This window comes from Diabrotica virgifera, chromosome 6 (genome assembly GCF_917563875.1).
Source record: "Diabrotica virgifera virgifera chromosome 6, PGI_DIABVI_V3a".
NCBI lineage: Eukaryota > Metazoa > Arthropoda > Insecta > Coleoptera > Chrysomelidae > Diabrotica > Diabrotica virgifera.
The window spans coordinates 252,241,429-252,258,279 of record NC_065448.1 but is presented as its reverse complement, the minus strand read 5'-3'; the positions used below and the strand labels follow the sequence as shown (position 1 = coordinate 252,258,279).

Here is a 16,851-nt window from a genome sequence, read left to right as displayed (position 1 = left end):
CTGTGTTGCAATAACCAATAAACGAAATTAAACTTACCATAGCTCAAATTGTAGGTTTTTTAATTTACTACAACTATCTATTAAAAAGTTTTTCCCTAGAATCAATATCCTAAGCTGCAAAATTAAAAATCTTTAAAAATTGCAAATTTAACAAATGAAAATCGCAATAACAAAAAAAGCTCACAATATTTTTGGTCACATTTTAGTATAAGTTATTCCTGGCATCGTCCTTTACAACACCTGATAGGTTTCAAAAATTCCTGAATTATATCTAGAAATCGACCTATTTTTCACCCACAGCCTGGAGTATTAACTACGATACAGTCAACTTATCAGTATTTATGCAATAAATTTGTACATTTATCATGATTGACATTTATTTTACAATGAGAGGAAAATGGGCACTTTTCATCATATGCACACCATCTGTCTGGACTCTTCTTGACATTGAGTCGTAGTCTTTATCTATCCTATTTATTCGATTGGCACAAAACTAGAAAAAATCAATCACACACTAACAACTAGTGGAGTTTCAGAGGAAGAAATATGCAAGTCACTACCTTTTTGAAAGTTCAAAGGATGATTTTTAAGCACGGCCGGGTCCAGAGTTATAACGGGAGGAGTACTCTCAGCGTGGTTCACAGGAGGATTAGTCAGCACGAATTTGTCATCAATCTTCAACATGATACTAGCGTGTTTTTGATTTGACTTGCAGAATCCATTTTCTCGGCGGTGAGGTAAAGCGTAATTAAGCTTATTCCAGAACCACGGCTTTCCCCATTCTACGTAGGTGTTAGTATTTAGATATGCCCCTATATCTACATCCAACCTGCTTTTATCAAGTTCGCCATATTTCACTACGATCACTCTAGCACGTCCTTCCTTGATAGCTTGAGTATGTGCAGTTTTAAATTCTTGTATGCCCCAAACGCTGTCTAAGAAGTTATTCGAGAGAACCACCAAGGTTCTTCTAGAATTCATAACGGAATACTCAACATTCGTCAATATCGTCTCACCGGGTTTCCAATCTCTGATGTGAATGCAAGTTCTGAGTGGTTGAAGAACTGGAAGTAGATTGTGGAGGACAAATTCTTCATCTTGGTGTGCGTAACTTAAAAAGACATCATATTCTTTATCTTCGTCAAGCTCTTCTTCAGTAACAAACCATAAACAGATATTCTTGGCATATAACCAAACTTTAACTTCCTGCCTGTAATAGATGTATAATACAAGCGTTACTATTGTTAAAATCAGGAAGGCTACAATCGGGAATACAATCGACAGAATGAGAGCTGAAGATGTTTTACACAGGTCAGCTTTTTTAACTAGATACTGCTTTTCCTTCTGACAAAAAACGTCTGTTGAATTTACCTGAAAATAAATAAAAATGTTTACTTATATATATCATCAAATATTATGTGCGTATAAGTATGGCAGACAACATTCATTTGCCGCAATGGGTCTATCGAATAAAAAGAAGTATTTGCTTTTACTTCCTCGTATTTAAGTATTTACTTAATAGTAATTTAATAAAGCATTAAAGGAATGACTTTATCACTGGCGAAGCGTCCATGTAACCACTGTTACCATTGGTAACAGTTAAAATTCTTGCAAATAAATATGTATTTTATGACGATCAATAATTCCATTTATTGTTTTATTTTATTTTTACCAATAGAAATATATTATTATATTATGTGTTAATAGTACCTAATTCAGTAAATAGCCAGACACACGAAAATATTGGCGAGTTTATGTGACTCAGTTGCACTTTATTATATTCTGTTACCAGTCTCATTTGTGGTGACAGTGAATGGTTATCTCGCTGTCGCTCGGGCGGCTCGGGACCGGCTAGTGAAAATTTTGAAGGAGCGATGGGCGTAAGCGCGCTGTGTATATCAGTAGGGCTGTTACCAGATTTAAATTTGCTAACAGTACCTATAATAAAAAGTGTGCGTGCAGTTCACCAAGGATGAGTGTCGCTGCGTAATCGATCAACTACTTGAAAAGTAATTCTGGTTGAAAAATAAAATGAGATTATTGAAAATGAAAGACCTATTTTAAACAATTTAAAAAAGGAATTTAAAAAATTAGCTCGATATTTTAAATTTAGTTGGTACAGTGAAAATCCTTGATTATGTGGTTGCAAGAAAAATAGACTGTATTGTTGGCCATGTCTTCTGGTTTTTACAGAAAAATGGGTGGACCAGGTTCACGATTTAAATAGTTTTAGAGTTTTAAAAAAGAGACATGAAATTTCTCCGTTACCTACATGTAAGATGTGTACCCAATTTGATTCAGTTTGGCAAAACAAGAATCAAAAGTTCTCTTAACCAAGCATTTAAAGCAAATATTGCTAAACATATAATGAGTTTATTAAAAAAATATATAGGTACTCGTATATCCTTAGCTCACTTATAATAGATATGTACCGTATGTTTTTTGGCCGAACAAGAATTAGCGTTTCGTGGTCATTTTGAGGGCGACAGCTATGACATTCGAGGCAATTACAGGGAATTGTTAACATTAATTGCCAAAAAAGATCAAAAATTTTGCCAACATCTAGAAACATCAACTGTTTTTTCGAGAGTTTCAAGTGATATACAAAATGATATTATTGAAGCTATATGTATAGGTATACATTTAGCCATATCTTCATTTTTTTAAATAAGATTTTTTGCATCTGATTTTGGTAACACTTTAGAAAAAGTCACGCGTCGCCACTGGACTTTATTCAATTTATATTAAGTAAATACTTAAATCATTGTAAGTAAAAGCAAATACTTATTTTTATTCAATAGACCCAATACATAGGAATTTTTAAAATGTATGTTTATTGGGTCTATTAAATAAAAAGAAGTCTTTGCTTTTACTTCCTCGTATTTAAGTATTTACTTAATAGTAATTGAATAAAGCATTAAAGAAATGACTTTATTCAATTAGCATTAAGTAAATACTTAAATATTTGTAAGTAAAAGCAAATACTTCTTTTTATCCAATAGACCCAATGTAATGAGTTTATATTATCTTAAAATGAAAGCCTCTTTTAGATAATTAGTCATTCATCAGTAACGCAGCAGTACTGTGGGTAACTGCTAGGTAATTTAAAATTATTGTATAAAGACAAAAAATTACAGACCTTGTCTTATTACTCTCACAAATGTAAAAAGTAAGACCTCTTTTTGAGTAAGTTTGTACAAAAAAATCGAATCGGAATAATTTCACTAACGGGTAGTGATGTTGATTATAGTTACTTTCGAGTATTCGTTACAAATCGTTACTTTTGTATAAAGTAATTATTTACAGTATTCGTTACTTTGATTACTACTATGATTACTTTTGTTACTTTTGTATTTGAGTACCGGTAAGCATATCAAATATTAGTCCAGGGCGCATCTGTTTTGAGATGGACGTTGAGAGGTGACTCAAATTTTTTTGCAGAAATTGCTTGAAAATAGCTCAAATATTTGAGTTATCCTCCCTCTCAAAAAGGTCTGGAACATTGTTTAAATAATAAAAATGTCAAAAATTGAAGGAAAAATTCAATTTTTTTCTTCGTTTTTTGGTTATAACTTTAAAAGTATTCATTTCCGAGAAAAGTTGTACTGACATAAAAGTTGCGTAATTAAATTTCCTACAATATAGAGTTGGATAAAGATTTAAAAAATAGTCACCCTAGTTGCAAAATAGGAATAATTACGAAAAAACCATACAAAAACAAGTATTCGCATTTTACGTTTTTCAACCATTTATGTTAGACTTAGGACCTTCATATTTCACCCAGAAAAACTTTATGATACATTAAAACAATACTGTAAATTTCATTAAGATCGGTTTAATAGATTTTGCAAAATAAATTTTGCAATCCAGCGTTCGCAAAAAAAATTCATTTTTCCAAAATGTTACAGGACTGAAAATAAAGTAGATAGCAAGTTGAATTTTTTTTTGCTTATAGAAGTGTACTGTACCTTTCATTTGCAAGTTTCAAAATTAAAATCGGCGTTACCGAATTAATTACCACGGCGTCAGGAAATTTTTGAAATAAACAATAATTTTTGGTGCTACGCGCAGGATAGCGGTGTTCGAATCACACAAGTTGATTTCCACTAAAATTTCTTCCAATCTTTATCTAATATATTTTTCTCTTACTCTATATTTTGTTGTATTTTAATATTTTAATTCCACAAAAATCAAACTAATTTTATTATTGTTTGTGAAATATTGTTTAAACAATTGTATATGTTTAAAAATAATAAAATTTTTGAAGTTATACTTCTTTACCGGCGATAGAGGGTGATTTTTTATATGTTAAAACCTATCAGCCCGGCGCATGCGCATTATAACTTTGTTCTGATTGGATGTTCAAATGACATGTCAAAAATTATCCGATATGGCAGCTGTGGTTTGGAGGTAAAGGTAAAGGTAAACAAATGTATAATATATTAGTTTTATTGTTGTGAGGACAGAAACAAAAAAGTTTATAATATTGTAGTGACTTTTAAATAGTTTTTAAAAGAAACAGGTACGTAATAATTGTTAATGTATCATGGGTATAAACCTACCTATTTGATCTGCCAAAATACATAGTATGTAATACTTTTATTTATATAATTTGATTACCATCAAAATTTCTATCAATACTCACCTAATATATTGTTTTTTACTCTATGTTTTGTTGTATTTTTTAAATTCTAAATCATTTCAATTCAAAATTAAAATAATTTGATCAATTTTCAAAATATCAAAATATCATAAGTTTAATCCGTTTAGTTAGTCGATCTTCGTAAATAATGACACAGTGTCCGTGGCTAAGCGGAGAAGGCGAATGAATTCCAATACCAACAGCTCTTATCAGCGCTGGTTCGAGTCCCAATAGAAACTTTCTTTTTTGTTTTTTCTAATACATTTTATGATTGTAAGTATATTTATTATATAATTGTATTTTCAGAAAATACGTATTTAGTTAAAAAAATTTTCGACAATTAATGTTCAGACATCATTTGTGGCTTGTTTAATGTGTTTGTGTGTGTTTTATTGTTTTATTATTTTAATTTTTGGCACTGTTCTAATAAAAATGTTTGAGAAGTAGTAAGTATAAATTAGTTTAACATTTAAACAAAATATAAATAAAAAGTATATTAATTTCGTTTAAATTATATAATAGAAGTATAACTTCTTACGTGCGTACAAAGTACACACACATTCTTTTTTTATTTAAGTTAAAATACAAGAACAAAGAAAGTTTTTGCTAATAAAAGTGTTATTTCAAAGGAGAGTATGTGTTTTTATTTTGCAATAAACAAATTTATTTATTTATATCGAAATGTAATAAAAATTAAAATGATCATTATCAAAGGTCATTGGAATACCCAATCAGAGCAAACTATCCGCTGTCCTGCGCGTAGCACCAATAATTAATGTTTATTTAAAAAAACTTCTGACGCCGTGGTGTTAATCGATTTTAATTTTGCAAAATTGCAAATGAAAGGTACAGTACACTTCTATACGTAAAAAAATTTTCAACTTGCTATCTGCTTTATTTTCAGTCCTGTAACATTTTGAAAAAATGAATTTTTTCTACCAAAGCTGGATTGCAAAATTTATTTTGCAAAATCTATTGAACCGATCTTAATGAAATTTACAGTATTGTTTTACTGTATCATAAAGTTTTGCAGGGTGAAATATGAAGGTCCTAAGTGTAGCATAAATGGTTGAAAAACGTAAAATGCGAATACTTGTTTTTGTATGTTTTTTGTCACAATTATTGCTATTTATTATTATTATTAACCAATTTTATATTGTAGAAAATTTAATTACGCAACTTTTATGTCAGTACAACTTTTCTCGGAAATGAATACTTTTAAAGGTATAATCAAAAAACCAAGAAAAAAATCGAATTTTTCCTTAATTTTTTGACATTTTGATTATTTAAACAATGTTCCGGACCTTTTTGAGAGGGAGGATAACTCAAATATTATTACTTGATTAATTTTCAAGCAATTTCTGCAAAAAAATTTGAGTCACCTCTCAACGTCCAAATGTACTAATATTTTTACAGATGCGCCCTGGTCTATATCGTATTTCTCAATAGGTAGGTATTTTGTATAAAGTAATCATTTACAGTATTCGTTACTTTGATTACTATGAGTACTTTTGTATTTGAGTACCAGTAATTATATCGAGAATCGCATTTCTCAGTAGGTAGGTATTTTGTATAGGTATTCCGATATAACAACTACCTTCACCGATGTGTTTAAGGGATAAAAATGATTTGATTACTATGATTACTTTTGTTACTTTTGTATTTGAGTACCGGTAATCATATAGAGAATCGTATTTCTCAGTAGGTAGGTCTGTATAGGTATTCCGATATAATAACGACCTTCACCAATCTGTTTAAGAAATAAAAATGATTTGATTACTATGATTACTTTTGTATTTGAGTACTGGTAATCATATCGAGAATCGTATTTCTCAGTAGGTAGGTATTTTGTAAAGGGATTCCGATATAATAACGACCTTCACGAAGTACGAAGTAATCAGAGTAATCAAAGTAATCAAAGTAGATACAATAGTCGTTACTCGCTCTAATACGATTGGTATGAAATAACGAAGTAATCAGAGTAATCAAAGTAATCAAAGTAGATACAATAGTCGTTACTCGCTCTGATACGATTGGTACGAAGTAATCAGAGAAATCAAAGTAACGATTTGCTTCTCTGTATCGTAATCGTTACTTTCGGTATTCGTAAGTAACGAGTACTTTGTAACGAATAGTTACTTTTTCAACATCACTACTAACGGGGGCGACGATACATCCTGGACTATAGCGCTAATTGTTAATAATTAAAAATAACAGCTTTGTAATAAAATAATGACAAAAATCTCTTCAGGACCTTGAAGAAGGAGTTTGAAACTTGATCTGGTCACTTTTTGAATTTCATAATAATAACTTTTAATCGAGTTATTAAGCCTTAAAAATGGCCATTTTCGCATTTTTCAAATTTTTAATCGCATATAACTTGACAACAATCAATTTTAGAAAAAAATGACAAGTGACCTTTTCTGCTCAGAATAACACAAGTTATCTAAAAAAAATTACTCGAAATGAAAAAATTATTTTTGTTAATTTGTTTAAAAAAATTGTTTAAACAATTTTTCGACCACGGCATCGCCCGGCACCCTGTGGATATGTTATAAGGACCTCTTTTTGAGTAAGTTTGTGCAAAAAAATCGAATCGGAATAATTTCGCTAGCGGGGGCGACGATACTGCCGCGTTAATAATTCTATTAATAGAATTATAACCAACAGAGCCCCCTCCGAGAATTTAAAAAAATATAAATATAAATATTTGCAGTTTAAATGTTTTTACTTTCAAATACATGTATATGTACAAAACAGGAGATAAATACATTATTGTCTGTACTAGAATTGAACAAAAGCAGTAACGAAAGCTTCAAGAATGACATAGGATGTTTTGCAAATTAAAATGTTGATAATTTTACAAAGTGCCAATTTTTAGAACGACCTTGGCAGCGATCAAAATTGTATTAATTTCTATATTCTGTACACACAAAGAATAGAAAAAAAATAAAGCATTACTTGGGTCACTAGCACTTAGAACAAAGGAGTTGGTTGTTACTTTCGCACAGTCAAAAGGAATTGTTTATTAAGTATTACGTTTTATTTTTCTAACGAAAAATATGGTCACAATAAAGGGATGATAGTATAAAGTCTTGTCATGAAACGTTTAACATCTTTCACCAAACTCATGGTCAAAGACGGAGCCTGAACGAACCCATGAACGAACCCATGAAAAAACATCATACCACAAGGAGTGCGTTCAGGTTGGGCTGGATTTTCTACAAAGTTGTCGCAACCCGCAAAAGTCAATCATTAACCAGATAGACTCTCAGAGGTCTAAATAGGTACAAGAAAATAGAGAAAGACTACGACTAACGGTAGAGTCTATAGTGTTCTTAAGTCGACAGAATATTCCTCCAAGAGGCCATCGTGATCATAGCCTTCTGCTTCTGGACGAAGATGCTGGACCTAATAATGAGGGGAATTGTTAAGGTTTAAAATCGCATCAGGAGATAAAACTCTTAAACAACACCTATCCACGGCATCTATTCGAGCAACATACATTAGTAGTACCAGCCAAAATCAATTAATAACATGTTGTGGTGAAGAAATAATTGAACATAATGAATCAGGTTCAAAGTGCAAATTTTTACTCTGTCATATTTGACGAAATGACCGACGTACCGCACGTGGAACAGCTTTGTCTAAATTTGAGATACATACACAATAACAACATTCGTGAAGACTTTGTCAAATTCATTGACGCTTATGAGAACATAAAAATAATTAGTGAAAATCAGAAAGAGGGGAAGAACAAGGCCTGACAGGAGAAGCATTGGGAAAAATAGTATTAAACTTGTTGAAAGAACTGCACTTGGATCCGAAGAAATGTGTAGGAATCTTGACTGACTTTAATAATGCTTTAATAACGATAAGTTTTGAATATCTTTATGGCGTTGAAAAGTGTGTGAAAAGTGCCTTAAAACTTACCATTGTAACCCAAATTTTTAAAAATTATCCCCAGACCCACCGGTACCCCTCTCGAAAAAAAGTTCATCCCGAAAATCGGTCCTGGATCCGCCCTTGTCTAAATAACAGCAGAATATACTCCAGGTACAGGCTACTCTTACATAACATCTATAAAACAGCAACTGACAGTCGAATGGGAAAATAAAACAAACAAAACTAATCCCATAGCAATCCGTAGACACGTAAGACGAGGAGATGTAATATCCCAAAACTCTTCACCTTAGCTCTGGAAGAAGTCTTTAAAGAACTGGAATGGAAAACATCTCCATTGGCTGAGATCCTGTTCCAGAAGGACGGCTTCATGTAGGGCTTTTCCCACTAGAGCCTTCATCTGATGTTCCCATCGTATTGGAGGTCTTCCTCTGCGTCTTCACTGTTTCATCAATATTTAGATGAGGAGGAGGAGTATCGGTTTTACAGAATAAGGGGAAGTAGAGATGCATGCAGTAGAGTTAGAATGGGACGCATGCAATGAAACGAAGTGAGTGATGTGTAGTATGACATACGGATAAAGGCAAAAGAGAATGAAAACAAAACGATATTAAAATCCATCATTAAGTTAGTAAAAATATACTTACAATTGTGTAGCGATTTTGTAGAAACAGTTGTAGATCAAAAGCAGAGCATCCACATGACCAAGGATTATAAGCCAATTCCAATTTGTTTAAACTCTTTGTGCTATTAATAATTTTGAAAAGTTCAGAGTCAATGTGCGTTAGGCTATTGTGTTGTAGGTTGAGTTTCTGAAATAAAAAAATATAAGTTAGAAAATATTTCACATTTGGTTTATTTAACAGTTTAAATTAAAAATATACAATTTAAATTAAAGAAGAACAGCAAGGATTCAGAAAAGCCAGGTCGACAACGGACACATTATTTGTCATGAAACAAGTGAAAGATAAGTCAATAGAATAAAACAAACCCGCATACATTTGCTTTGTAGACAGAACAAAAGCATTTGACAGAGTCAGACTTGCCGATATATTACAGAAAATTAAGCAAAATGGATACCGGCAAACATTGTGGAAGTCATAAAACAGATGAACAATAACAATAAAAATAAAAACAAACTGACACCTGTGACGAATTTCTAACTGAGGCCGGCCCTGCCCCTAGCAGTAAACAAACAACGGCGCCACGTCATTGACGAGCCAGAATATTCCAGATGATGGGCGGAGACCTGTCTCAGGCGTTCGAAATGTTCTTGAAGCAGAGCCGTATCTATATAAGCGGATGATTTTTAAGCAGAAGTCAGTTACCGACGCGTAATATTTATTGTATTCTAATCGAGTTGTTCGCCTTGTATTTTGAAATGTATTAGTAATCGGAATTATTATGTTTTAGTTAGTTAAATCATAAATTTGAGTTTGTAAATAAATTAGATGTGTTAGTTTGAGTTATTTGTAACTATTTAAATAAATTAAATAAGTGATGTAAGTCTTCCTTTATTTAAATTAAACTTAGTGCCTAAAAACATAAATAATAAAATAGTAAAGACAGTTTCATAACACACCACTACGGCCAACATACCAACACCAGGGGGAATCAGGCAGGGAGACAGCCTCAGCCCATTTCTATTCAATATACTGTTCTGAAGCTATTTTCTTGTGGCATTTTTTATAATCAACTATTTTCAATGGGAAATAAGCCACAATTTTACCAAAAAATTATTTTATTAACGTTTCATATATATTTTATAATATTTATTTTCAGTAGTATTTTGTATTTTGACAACGAACCCCGATTTGGACTTCGAAACGTTAATAAAATTATTTTTTTTTTGGTAAAATAGTTGATTATTCAATATGCTGGTAAATGAAATAATAGAAGATGTGGAATCGCTACAACTATAGGATACAGACTGGGTCACAGTAGAATCAGTACAGTGTGCTATGCGGATGATGCAGCCCTGATTGCAGAGGATGAGGATGGCCTACAAAGACAACTTTATCGATTTTACCAAGCCTGTCGACGACTGAACATGAACATTTCCACGCAGAAAACAAAATGCATTACCATTGCGAAAGATCCAATTAGATGCAAGATCGTGGTAGAGGGGAAACCCATAGAACAGCCAAACCAGTTTAAATATCTAGCTGTAGATTTATCAAGTTATCATAACTCCGCCAGAGGTCTAAGAGGACAAATAAACAAAGAGTCATATCCGGAGGTTTGAGAGATGTGGTCTGGAATAACCCATATATGAGAATGGACAGCAAAGAATTTATAAAACTTGCATCAAGTTATGACCTATGGTACTGAATCAAGAGAAGACACCAATAAAACCAAAAGCATGCTACAAACAGCCCAAATGAAGACACTTTTAAGAACAATTGCAGGCAGGCAAGAAGGGATAGAATACGAAACAACATTATTAGGGGAGTGCATATAGATTTTCACGTCGGAAAAAATCAAACAAAATAGAACTTTTTGTAATTTCATTAAGAAATGTTTAATAAACAACATATCAAAAAGTTCTACTCGAGAAGTGGGTGCTTTATTTTTTATTAAACAAATGAACTACGAAATTACATGTTTTTTTAAATAACTCCGAAAATATAAATTTTAGAAAAAAACTAACTTGACCATTGAAAAATTCAGAAAATTTTACAAAAAAAAAACCTTATATAAAGATTTTCTAAAATTAAATCTGTATCTTCTATAATTTTTTATTTATAACGCTAAAGTCACCCTTCTCACAAACATAGGCGCACTGTAAACTAACGTACGGCGAAATGCGCGATTGAGTTATTTTAATGTAATTCTTTAACTAATTGATCAAATAAAATTTTACAAATTGAACATGAAAGAAGAATAATTAAGCTATCTTATGGTTATAATAGAAAGAAATAAAATGTATGGGCATAAGTACGGTGTGGGCGGAAAGTGAGCCTTGCATGAATTTTGTTTAAAAATAATTTAAAAATGTGTAACCAATACAATTTTTCTTATAAAACTCTGAATATTGCAACTTACCTTTCAAGCATCCTACTAAATGATGTTTCATTCAAAAAAAAATCTCAAAAATTGAATTCAAATGATATTGACGTCTCAAAAATTGTAATTTTTTAAATCTTCGTAGTTTTATAGAATTACCACCAATTTAAGACGGTATTACTCAAGTTTGAACAGATCTATTACATTTTTATAAGTGCTTTCTTAAAGCTTAGGATGTGGTCTTTAAAATGCACTAAATTATTTTACTTTAGAAATGAAATAAACTATTTCTTTTTAAAAAATTAAGAAAGATAACAAAAATGTAATACAAAAACCGAAAATTACCAGCTAAAAAAAATGTTTATAAAGTGATCAAAACTTTTTTCTGTAAAACTTACCTAAAATACATTTAATAATAAGCTTCAACAATAATAAATGTTCAGCAAAATTTTTTTTTTTTGCAAAAAAACTTGGAACCCATTGATAACTTTTTTATGATCAGTTTTACGAAAAATATTTATTATTTATAAAATACTCTGCATCGTATATAATATAATCTAAGATGCAATCATCAAATATCAAATTTGATTAATGGTATACGAGGTATGTAAAAAAATATGAATTTCACTCAAGAGTAAAGTACCTTTACATTTCACAATATCGAAAATTGTTATTAAGAAAAGTTATTTGGAAATAAAAAATTTGTTTTAGTGTTCAATTACATCCTTCTAATTAAAATATTGTGAATAATAAAGGCACTTTTAAGAAAAATTCATATTTTTTACCTAGCTCGTATAAAATTAAAAAAGTTTGATATCTGATGATTGTATCTAAGATTTTAGACCAGGGAGAGTATTTTATGAAGAATAACTTTTTTTCGTAAAAGTGATAATAAAATAGTTATCATAATTGTAATAAAATGATGATGAGTATCCGTAATTTGAGAAAAAATTGAAATTTTTTTTTCGATTAGAATGATGTAATTGTATATTTAGACATAGTTTCTAATTTCAAACAACTTATAGCATTTTTTGATCTTCTGGAATATAAAGGTACTTTACTCTTTAACGAAATTTATATTTTTGACATAACTCGTATAAAATTGATAAAAGTTGATATCTGATGGTTGAGTTTTAGATTTTTGACTATTTTAAGAGCTTCTGTATAAGAATTTTCAAATTGCAATGCCATATTCGGATTCAGCATAATCAAAAACAAAATAGAAACATATTTGATCAAAGTAAAATAATGAATTTATCGATATTTTTAAAATTATTTATATAAAACAATTGTTATTGTTTAAACAATTAATAAACAATTAGCGGCCAAATCTGCGAGTAGAACTTTTACATGCATATAAACTAACAAAAAAAGTTTTAGAAAAATATAAGCTTGTTTGAATTTTTCCGAAACAATGCATATTTTCGTTCTAATTGCACTCCCCTATATTAGGGAACAATGTGGCGTGCAAGATGTAGGAAGATGGGGTGGGCAAAGACGAAGAGAATGGTACAGTCATGTAAAAAGAATGGAGGAGCGCAGACTACCAAGAGTCCACCGGGGAGACCACCAAAAAGATGTGAGAGATAGCTGGCAGTCTATCTCTCAAGAAATACTTCAACGTCGGAATTAACAGATCGACAGATCTACAACAAGTATAAGAAGAAGAATACTTACCTCAATTCCCATTGGTATCCATTTTAAGTCGTGTATACGATTATTTGATAAAATTAATTCCGTAACATTGTCATATCCCATACTGGAATTAAGGCCACCTTCAATGTAGTTGCCATCCAAATCAAGCTTGATTTTGTTATCCCTGATTGTTAACGTTGGGAACTGCGTCAAATTCCTGTTTGAACAATTGACATGAACAGAATCTGAATGATAATGCCACAAACAGAAACACTTCTTTGGACAACTGATGCTAGAAACCTCACACGATATATCATCTGGTTTCAGGTGAGTCACCAGAACGTCTTGGAATAAGGTAGATTTGTCACAAACGATTCCGTTTATGTTGAGATCTATTCGTGAGCGTACAGCTAAAACAATAAATATTTGTTAATTAAGTTACATGCTACCCTGTATAAATAATATAGAATTGAATAACCTTTTAAATAAGCTAGCACACGACCTCTATTCTCATTTAAAAAAATCATCAATTACGTCATGACTCCCAGATAGATAACGTCACTAGTATGATATGTGTATATGCCAAAAAATCAAAAATAAAAATCGACTTTGTCTTCAAAGTCACCCATCCTCGAAAAAATAAATTTATTTCATAATTTTGCCCCTCACTATCTAATCATATAAAAGCCACAAGGAAAAAGTTTTCCTGTAGTTGGATGTATGCCATATAATACAAAAAACAATAAAATACTTTATAAAAGATATATATTTAAAATCCCTAAAAAGGGCTACAACACAGAACTAGTTTTCGATTGGTTGACCAATCATCATCAGTGCTTACGTGATCCAACATGCTCTACAGTCGGAAAAATGAAAGAATACCCATGAACGATCACATCAATCACTGATTTTGTATTTGCTGTCTTTTTTTAAAACAAACGTTTGTTATTTATACGCCCTGAGCTTCGCTGGTGGCGTTCCTGGCGGATTACTAATTCAACTTTCACCGGTAATTTTTAAAATTAATATTTGTTATCGCTTAATATTTACAACGCAAAAAATTAATTAAATTGTAATTGATTTTTTTAAGATTTTGCTAATCATTTTGACGTTCTATTGATAAAATATGAATTTCTTACTTCGGATACTTTCACAATTATCGTGTAGATGGCGCTAAGATTAATTTATAATTACATATTACGGAACATTAAAAAAACTTAAATTCAGTATTTAAAACGTAAGTATATTTAAGAGGCTACAGTAGCGATCAACAGGTAGCCACAAACGCGTTCCAAGATTGCGGCTCTAATTTTAAATATTTTGTCGAGATATTTGGCACACATATTCGTAATATAAAAAAGAATGGCGGTACAGAGCCCAATTTCAGAAGTATGTTAGTACGTGGAAATTACTCTGTAACTAAATAAAATATTGAAAAAAGGAGCCTGTACCGCCATTAAGAAGAAAAAAATAATAAACTTTCTTCAAATAAACTTTTTTATCCCATGCCTAGATTTTGTGTAATCTTGGAACTACTAAAATTTTTTATTTCTAATAAGAAATCGAACATATTATAATTAAATAACTAATTAGGCAACATAGAGAAATTATCACTGTCATTTTGACAAACCTGCGTTAGATTTTCTCTAATCTGTTCTGTCATCTTTATCTATATCTGTTCAGTGCAGTAGTGTCTTAATTTAAGAATTCGTTATTGTTGTTTCAGAGGAAAGAAGTGTTTATTGATAGTTAATTTATTATTATATTTGTTGTTGTATAAGTTGTTGGCCTCTTTGAAAGAATAGATTGTTGTTAAGTGTGAGTTTTAGTTATATGTAGGTAGGTAAGTATATTTTACGTAAAAATATTTCGAATTCTAATGCGAGTATATAAAGTTTTAGGAGGATTTTTTATTCTTAAAATATTATCAATAGTTTAACAAAATGGAAAAAGTAAATCAAACAAAAAATAAAGTGAAACCTTCCAAGAAAAAGTCCATTAAAAACCGTGCCAAAATTATGCGAAAATCGAAATTTGTTTCGCTTCACAACAAAAAATTATTATTTATTATTGTTTTATTATTAGATATTTCATGCACATACCTTTCTAAATACTTATCTTAACATAAAATTTTCACCCATTTTGGGTTATTTTCATAAATATGTATTTATTAATAATAAAATCGTTTCCATTACTTCCATTTAGCGCGACTATGATATTGTCAAAATATTAATCTTAGAAAATGTCAAAGATTACCACTGTTGCCAAAGTTTATGATACTATATCCCGAAGTTATATTTTGTTGCCACCTGTTGATTGCTACTGTTTACTCTTAAGGTAAAAATATATACCACAGCTTTGACCAACTAATATTTTTTATAATTAATGTTTTTAATTTTAATTTTAAATTAATCATTTTGACATTTATGTCAAATTTCCGGTAAACGTTTACAGACTTGCCACTACTGGCGCTCGCGAATTTGTAAATATCCCCTCTACGTACGAGCTCACAGCGTATAGAAAAAGACAGCAAATACAAAATAAGTGATTGATGTGATCGTTCATGGGTATTCTTTCATTTTTCCGACTGTATACGCTGTGAGCTCGTACGTAGAGGGGATATTTACAAATTCGCGAGCGCCAGTAGTGGCAAGTTTGGAAACGTTTACCGGAAATTTGACATAAATGTCAAAGTGATTAATTTAAAATTAAAATTAAAAACATTAATTATAAAAAATATTAGTTGGTCAAAGCTGTGGTATATATTTTTACCTTAAATATACTTAAGTTTTAAATACTGAATTTAAGTTTATTTAATGTTCTGTAATAAGTAACTATAATTTAATCTAAAAATCTTAGCGCCATCTACACAATAATTGTGAAAGTATCCGAAGTAAGAAATTCATATTTTTTCAATAGGACGTCAAAATGATTAGCAAAATCTTAAAATAATCGATTACGATTTAATTAATTTTTTGCGTTGTAAATATTAAGCGATAACAATTAAATAATAAATTTAAAAATTACCGGTGAAAGTTGAATTAGTAATCCGCTAGGAGCGCCACCAGCGAAGCTCAGAGCGTATACACCTTTTATAAAGGATTTTATTGTTTTTTCTTATAAAAGCCTTGGACGACAACCATTATAGGTATAATAAAATTTTAAATATTTAGTTTTACATCCTAAGATCAGATCCGTTTCTATTTAAGGGGGTATGGTTGAAAATTTTCATTTTTTTTATTTTAAATGAAAGTGCATAACTTGAAGAATACTCTCGAAAATTTCAGATTGCTCAGAGTAAAATTACCAGAGATACAGCATGTTGAATATTTCTACCTTCGACTCGCTTTGCAGCTGTTTCGCGCCAGCACGCTTGAGCGTAGTGAGAAACGTTCAACAACTGTTCCCCTTCTCTTTTGCAGATTACTCCGCGATCCAAAAATATATTCAAGTGTGCATTACTTTACGATTTGACAGACAAACAAGAAGACGAAGACGAAGTTGTCAAAACTTAAAACGCGTTTTTCTCAAAACTGCTTTTTCAAAGGCGGTGGACATTGAAACTTAGAAACTACTTGACCAATCCACCAGAAATTTTGCACAGATTTTCTTTAACACTTCTCGAGGTAACGCTGTCAAGATATATTTGTTTTTGTGCTTATTTT

General features: G+C 30.9%; 1 protein-coding gene and 1 long non-coding RNA gene across 3 annotated transcripts in view; one reads left to right on the top strand and one right to left on the bottom strand.

Annotated features, from left to right (window-relative positions):
• The window catches only part of LOC126886836 (uncharacterized), a 52,133-nt gene extending 51,029 nt beyond the window's left edge, over nucleotides 1-1,104 (top strand). Inside the window, exon 2 of the long non-coding RNA XR_007698781.1 lies at nucleotides 965-1,104. This is a non-coding gene — a long non-coding RNA (uncharacterized LOC126886836). The remainder of the gene's footprint in view (nucleotides 1-964) is intronic.
• LOC114338117 (protein toll) overlaps nucleotides 1-16,851 on the bottom strand; it is a 123,972-nt gene that overhangs the window by 60,391 nt on the left and 46,730 nt on the right. The window contains exons 4-6 of one of the 2 annotated variants that reach the window (XM_050653914.1): nucleotides 13,229-13,596; nucleotides 9,193-9,357; nucleotides 310-1,371 (exon numbers count right to left, since the gene is read on the bottom strand). In XM_050653914.1, coding sequence (XP_050509871.1) covers nucleotides 508-1,371; nucleotides 9,193-9,357; nucleotides 13,229-13,596 — 1,397 coding nt within the window. In that variant the 3' untranslated portion in view covers nucleotides 310-507. Of the gene's footprint in view, nucleotides 1-309; nucleotides 1,372-9,192; nucleotides 9,358-13,228; nucleotides 13,597-16,851 lie in introns of those variants that run through there. The other variant, XM_050653915.1, reaches the window with a different exon arrangement.